This window comes from Otolemur garnettii, unplaced genomic scaffold, assembly GCF_000181295.1.
Source record: "Otolemur garnettii isolate 467f Iridium unplaced genomic scaffold, OtoGar3 scaffold00158, whole genome shotgun sequence".
In the NCBI taxonomy this organism is placed as follows: Eukaryota; Metazoa; Chordata; class Mammalia; order Primates; family Galagidae; genus Otolemur; species Otolemur garnettii.
Window position 1 is genome coordinate 3,189,225 of NW_003852553.1, and position 6,274 is coordinate 3,195,498.

At 41.9% G+C, this 6,274-nt stretch overlaps 1 protein-coding gene across 1 annotated transcript in view; it reads left to right on the forward strand.

The window, feature by feature from the left end:
• Positions 1-6,274, forward strand: part of ATP6AP2 (ATPase H+ transporting accessory protein 2) — a 30,160-nt gene that overhangs the window by 6,121 nt on the left and 17,765 nt on the right. The window contains exons 2-3 of the mRNA XM_003799896.3: positions 1,840-1,970; positions 3,496-3,627. Of these exons, the coding sequence (XP_003799944.1) occupies positions 1,840-1,970; positions 3,496-3,627 (263 nt within the window). The remainder of the gene's footprint in view (positions 1-1,839; positions 1,971-3,495; positions 3,628-6,274) is intronic.

Sequence of the window (6,274 nt, forward strand, 5' to 3'; positions counted from 1 at the left end):
GGCGCCTTAGCCAGTTGAGCTATAGGCGCCGAGCCACACTATTTTTCTTAAGAGTTTGCAGTACTACCACTTCAGTGAATCGAGGTGTCTTATCAGTTTCAGAAGAACATTCCATTCTGCCTATTTTTTTTTTTTTTTTGTCTGCCTTCAGTTACTACAATTTGGAAATTCCTGCTCTGGCAGGTATGCTGAATTGAAACTTATAACTCTTAATGTATCAGCACCATCCTGAGACCTTTTTTTTTTTTTTTTTCCTTCTGTCGAGTGCTGTGGCATCACGGCTTACAGCAACTTCCAACTCCTGGGTTTAAGTGATTCTCTTGCCTCAGCCTTCCAAGTAGGTGGGATTACAGGCGCCTGCCACAACGCCCCGCCATTTTTTGTTGCAGTTGTCAACCTGGCCCAGGCTGGGTTCGAACCCACCAGCTTTGGTGTATGTGGCTGGCTCTGTAACCACTGTGCTATGGGCACTGAGCCTCATCCTGAGGCCTTTTATTTGCTGTCAGTACTGCAGCACCAAAACATTTTCTGTTGTTTCCAACTTTATTCCCATACCCTGTAAGTGGTGCTTTCCTTAGGTCAAGAGAATAATACTGTTGCTTTACTAAAGTCTAATTTTCCCATACTAGGTATGGCCAAGATTTGTTTTGGACTCGGAGCTAATTTTTTCATAGGAACCCCAACGTTTTCATTAGTTACTTGCCCCTATATAGCCTAGCCATCACTGGTTTAATACATAATGGGCGAAGAAGCCAAATATCTCATTCTTAGCCTTGGTGGGTTTATAAAATATTATGATCCTTTTATTTTCATCCTTATCTTTTACCTAGGGCACAAGCCCTTAGCTGGTTTACTTTATCCTTACAGAATACCTTTTCTCATCCTTTTGTTATGTCAACTACAAATGCTGTTTCCTGGATTTTGTTTCTAAAGTCTAAAGTGTTTTTATATTACTATAAATCATTACTCATGAAAATAGGGGGTAACATGTAACCCCCTGTTTTCACATTCCTCATTCCACTAGGTTGGCCTACAGGACAAAAGGAAAGAAGTGACCTTCGTGGTGCCTGTGGCTCAGTGGGTAGGGCGCCAGCTCCATATACCAAGGGTGGCGGGTTCAAACCTGGCCCTAGCCAAACTGCAACAAAAAATCGCCAGGCGTTGTGGTGGGCACCTATGGTTCCAGCTACTTGGGAGGCTGAGGCAGGAGAATCGCCTAAGGCCAGGAGTTGGAGGTTGCTGTGAGCTGTGTGACGCCATGGCACTCTACCTACCGAGGGCCACATAGTGAGACTCTGTCTGTACAAAAAATAAATTAATTAATACATTAAATTAAATTTAAAAAAAAAGGAAAGAAGTGACCTGTGCTAAGACACACTGACCTGATAAATAAAGTCTTACAGTGAAATACTAGGAACTTTATGAATTTGCATTTTTGTAGAGAGGATCGATGGTGGAAGTAATTTAGAGATTTCAAGGTTCTTTTTCTTACTTTTTAGCCTATGCCAGGGTTTTGTTTTTGCTTTTTAAATTTTGGAGAAATATCACTGATTTCTAATTCTTGCCAAATTGCACATACTCCTGTGTTAAGGGTCATCTATAGGAAGACATCTGTCTTATTAAGAGAATGCTGTTTTATAGTTGTACTTTTTTGTTCCAGCAGAACATATGGACTTCAATTCTTAGAGTGATACTTTGAAAAAAATCTGTTAATGTTCAGCATTTAGCATTTTGTCCAATCATAATTTAGTATGCTAAGTCTACAGAGTTTAATTGTCAAGGTGGGTGTAAAAGATTTATGATGATGATAATTCATTTACTAATCTGTTCTCTTTTCAGGTGTTTTGGGGAATGAGTTTAGTATATTAAGATCACCAGGGTCTGTTGTTTTCCGGAATGGAAATTGGCCTATACCAGGAGAGCGAATCCCAGATGTGGCTGCATTGTCCATGGGCTTCTCTGTGAAAGAAGTATGGGTGCTTTTTTTTTTAAATGTTTGGAACTAAGAACATTTTTCTTGATTTATGCTAATAGTGCAAGAAAGCAATAGATATAGATACATTTGGTATAGACTATAGAAGTTAAAAAGCTCTTTTGTAGTTGGGGGGATTTGAAGTGCTTCAAACTTGGCTTCTGAAACCAAATTACGATAAATCATTACTCATGAAATTTTGTTTATTCATAGTGGCGAATTTGTTTGTATATAAGAGAATAGATCTTTCCTATTAGTATAAAATATATAATTTATTTTTTCTTAGTATAGGTGATAGATTTTCTATGAATGATTAAATGTATATGCATATTGCCTGAAGCTAGAAAAATAGTATGTTCAGTGACTTAGAAACAGCCAAGGACCTTGGTTTCCTAGAATGAAGCTATAACTTATAGTAACTGGCTGCTTACTTCCCTTGTAGTGGAAGGGGCCTAGATCCAGTCAGTATTCAATATGAGACATCTGAAGCTTAAGGGTTTAGAAGAAGGGAAATGCAGTTTGCTCTGTCTTGCTATCATTATCTCCTCCCACTTTGAAAGTGTGGTGCCTCTGATGTAGTCTTTAGATATTATCAATCACTGAAAGAACTTTCCTTATAGATCCTAAGTGCCCTTAAAACCAGAAGCTCTATGCAGTCTTTGGACAACCAAAGTAGTTAGTTTACATTTAAGATGACATTTGTACCTAGTTCTTTACAGCCTTAATTTTGACTACAAATGGCTGTTAAAATAATCCAGAGAAATAATTATGAGCAAACTAATACAAGTTACTTTCAGCAGGAATTGTTTTATTCATAAAAGACCTTAAAGAGAAGTTTAATGACAGTCTTGCTGTGTCACTATGAAAGATAAAAGTGATGCTGTGTATTAGGGCAGAAAATGATATGGAGGAAGAAAATGTTGATGACTATATGAAGAGACTTTTTGTAATCTGGAATTTGAAAACTACCTGTGTTTTGTATACTTGCCTGCATTTTTCTACAAAAGGTTTGAGATGATTTAACTGTTAGACTTTGTTTTAAATTGTAGAATTTTAAGAAAATGAAGAAGATAGAAATCAGCATTCTTGATCAGGAGATGAAAACTACTACCATAAATAAAATGCTGGGCAGTGCCTGTGGCTCAGTGGGTAGGGCGCTGGCCCCATATACCAAGGGTGGTGGGTTCAAACCCAGCTGGCTGCACTGCAACAACAACAACAAAAATAGCCAGGCGTTGTGGTGGGCGCTTGTAGTCCCAGCTACTTGGGAGGCTGAGGCAAGAGAATTGCCTAAGCCCAGGAGTTGGAGGTTGCTGTGAGCAGTGTGATGCTATGGCACTCTACCCAGGGCGATAAAGTGAAAACTCTTGTCTCTACAGAAAAAAAAAATGCTTACAAATTCCCTGTGAATTTGCCTTAGCTGCATCATCCCAGAATCCCTTAACTTTGCTTACTAGATGTTATGGGGGAGATGGTTTCCTGACATGATAATTAAGTACCATTTCGTGCTTTTCAATGTTTAGGACCTTTCTTGGCCAGGACTTGCTGTGGGTAACCTATTCCGTCGTCCTCGGGCTACTGTTATGGTGATGGTGAAGGGAGTGGACAAACTGGCTCTACCCCCAGGCGATGTCATTTCATACCCTTTGGAGAATGTGAGTATTTATTATAAAAAAGTAAAGGGATACATTTTTAATTTTCTCTAGTCAGCTGTCATTACGAATTGCATTCTTAACATATCTTTTTGATGAACAATTTCTTTTGAAAATTGTTTGAAAACACAATTTCTTTTAAAAAATTTACGTGGTGATTGTAAATTTGTTGCAACTTAAGTACTCTCCGTGGATAAGAGTACTTTCTAAGATAAGAGGTGGAAAAACTGCCCCACTCAGAACAGTTGGAGGCTTGAAAAAGAGCCACCAAAGAAGATAGCTGAGGGTATATGCTGCTGACATTTTCATGGGCATTGTCTTATCACCTTCACTTCAAAATTTTACCTTGGTTTTGTGTGTTTAAGGAGACTGGGGGCTATTTGCTGGCTCTCTTATTCTTTCACTGGCCTTTCAAGTGATGTGGGTGACTTAGCTGATGAGAGAGGCCCTCCTTCCACTGCAAGCATATAGAAGTGCTGAACAAAATGTCACAGAAACATTTTTACGGGCAGCGCCTGTGGCTCAGTGAGTAGGGCGCCGGCCCCATATACCAAGGGTGATGGATTCAAACCCGGCCACAGCCAAACTGCAACAAAAAAAAACAGCCAGGCATTGTGGCGGGCACCTGTATTCCCAGCTACTTGGGAGGCTGAGGCACGAGAATTGCCTAAGCCCAGGAGCTGGAGGTTGCTGTGAGGTGTGTGATGCCACAGCACTCTACCAAGGGCGATAAAGCGAGACTCTGTTTCCAAAAAAAAACTGTACACATGTGTCAAACATCACATTGTAACCCCCAAATATATACAGTTATTATTTGTCAAAGTATCTGGAAATGATAAAAACAAATGAAAGATACATGATTGTGGTTCCGTGCCTGTAGCTCAAGAGGCTAGGGTGTCAGCCACATACACCAGAGCTGGTAGGTTCGAATCCAGCCTGGGCCCGCCAAACAACAATGACAACTGTAACGAATAAAAATAGCTGAGTGTTGTGGCAGGCACCTGTAGTCCCCGCGACCTGTAAGGCTGAGGCAAGAGAATCGCCTAAACCCAGGAGTTGGAGGTTGCTGTGAGTTGTGACACCATGGCACTCTACCAAGGGCAACAAAGTAAGACTCTGTCTCTTAAAAAAAAAAAAACATTTTTACTAGCATAACTAAACTTGAAGGGGAGGGTGTACGCACAGGTGCCAGGTATAAACAGAAAACTCAGAAACCACGGTGACGAGCAGGAGCTGACACTGAAATTATGTTCTGTGCAGAAAGCCAGGGACTGTAAAATGCTGTCAACTTGTTCTTAAGAAGAGGACTAGGCTCGGCGCCTGTGGCTCAAGCGGCTAAGGCGCCAGCCACATACACCTAAGGTGGCGGGTTCGTATCCCCAGCCCGGGCCCGCCAAACAACAATGATGGCTGCAACCAAAAAATGGCCAGGCGTTGTGGCGGGTGCCTGTAGTCCCAGCTACTTGGGAGGCTGAGGCAGGAGACTTGCTTGAGCCCAGGAGTTGGAGGTTGCTGTGAGCTGTGATGCCATGGCATTCTACCCAGGGGGACAGCTTGAGGCTCCGTCTCAAAAAAAAAAAAAAAAAAAAAAAAAAGAAGAGGACTAGTAAAATCCCAGCTGCCTCAGGGTTACAGCTTAGGAGCTGGCTGGCTACCCTTGGCTGTGAGACTTAAAGAGTCCCCTGAGAGAAATTGGAATTACAGGCTTATGCTGTGCAGAGTAGTTCCAAATTCACATGACCCACCCCAGAGGGATACCTCCACAACCCACGGGTCCTTTGGTAAAAAATGGGAAGATGAGTGGAATTTACAAAGCATTTGAAGGAGAAAAGGGGGGGCACGAGGAAGTCAGCAGGTACAACAAACAGAATTCATCCTTAGAACTACAGATAATAGCACAATCTCAAAGAGATTTTAAAATACATATTAAAAATTGTGAAAGAGTTAAAAGAAGGAATAGAAACTATGAGGCAGTTACAAGGCATTTTTGATACATGGTGCTTTTGTTGGTATTCACTTATAAGTATTTCTTAATTTATATTGTGATTCTTTTTTTTTTTTTGAGACAGAGTCTCACTTTGTTGCTCTGGATAGAGTGCCATGGTGTCATAGCTCACAACAATCTCAAACTCTTAGGCTCAAGAGATCCTCTTGCCTCAGCCTCCTGTGTAGCAGGGACTACAGGCACTTACCACAACACCCGGCCATTTTTAGAGATGGGGGTCTCACTCTTGTTCAAGCTGGTCTCAAACTCCTGAGCTCAGGCAGTCCTCTTGCCTTGGCCTCCCAGAATGCTAGGATATAGGTGTGAGTCCTTGCCTGGCCCTATATTGTGATTCTTTTTTTTTGGCCAGGGCTGCCTTTGAACCTGCCACCTCTGGCATATGGGACCGGTGCCCTACCCTTTTGAGCCACAGGCACTGCCCTATATTGTGATTCTTTTTTTTGTTTGTTTGTTTGTTTTTGAGACAGAGCCTCAAGCTATCCCCCTGCATAGAGTGCTATGGCATCACAGCTCACAGCAACCTCCAACTCCTAGGCTGAAGCGAGTCTCCTGCCTCCGCCTCCAAGTAGCTGGGACCACAGGTGCCCACCACAATGCCCAGCTATTTTTTGGTTGCAGCCATCATTGTTGTTTGGCAGGCCTGGG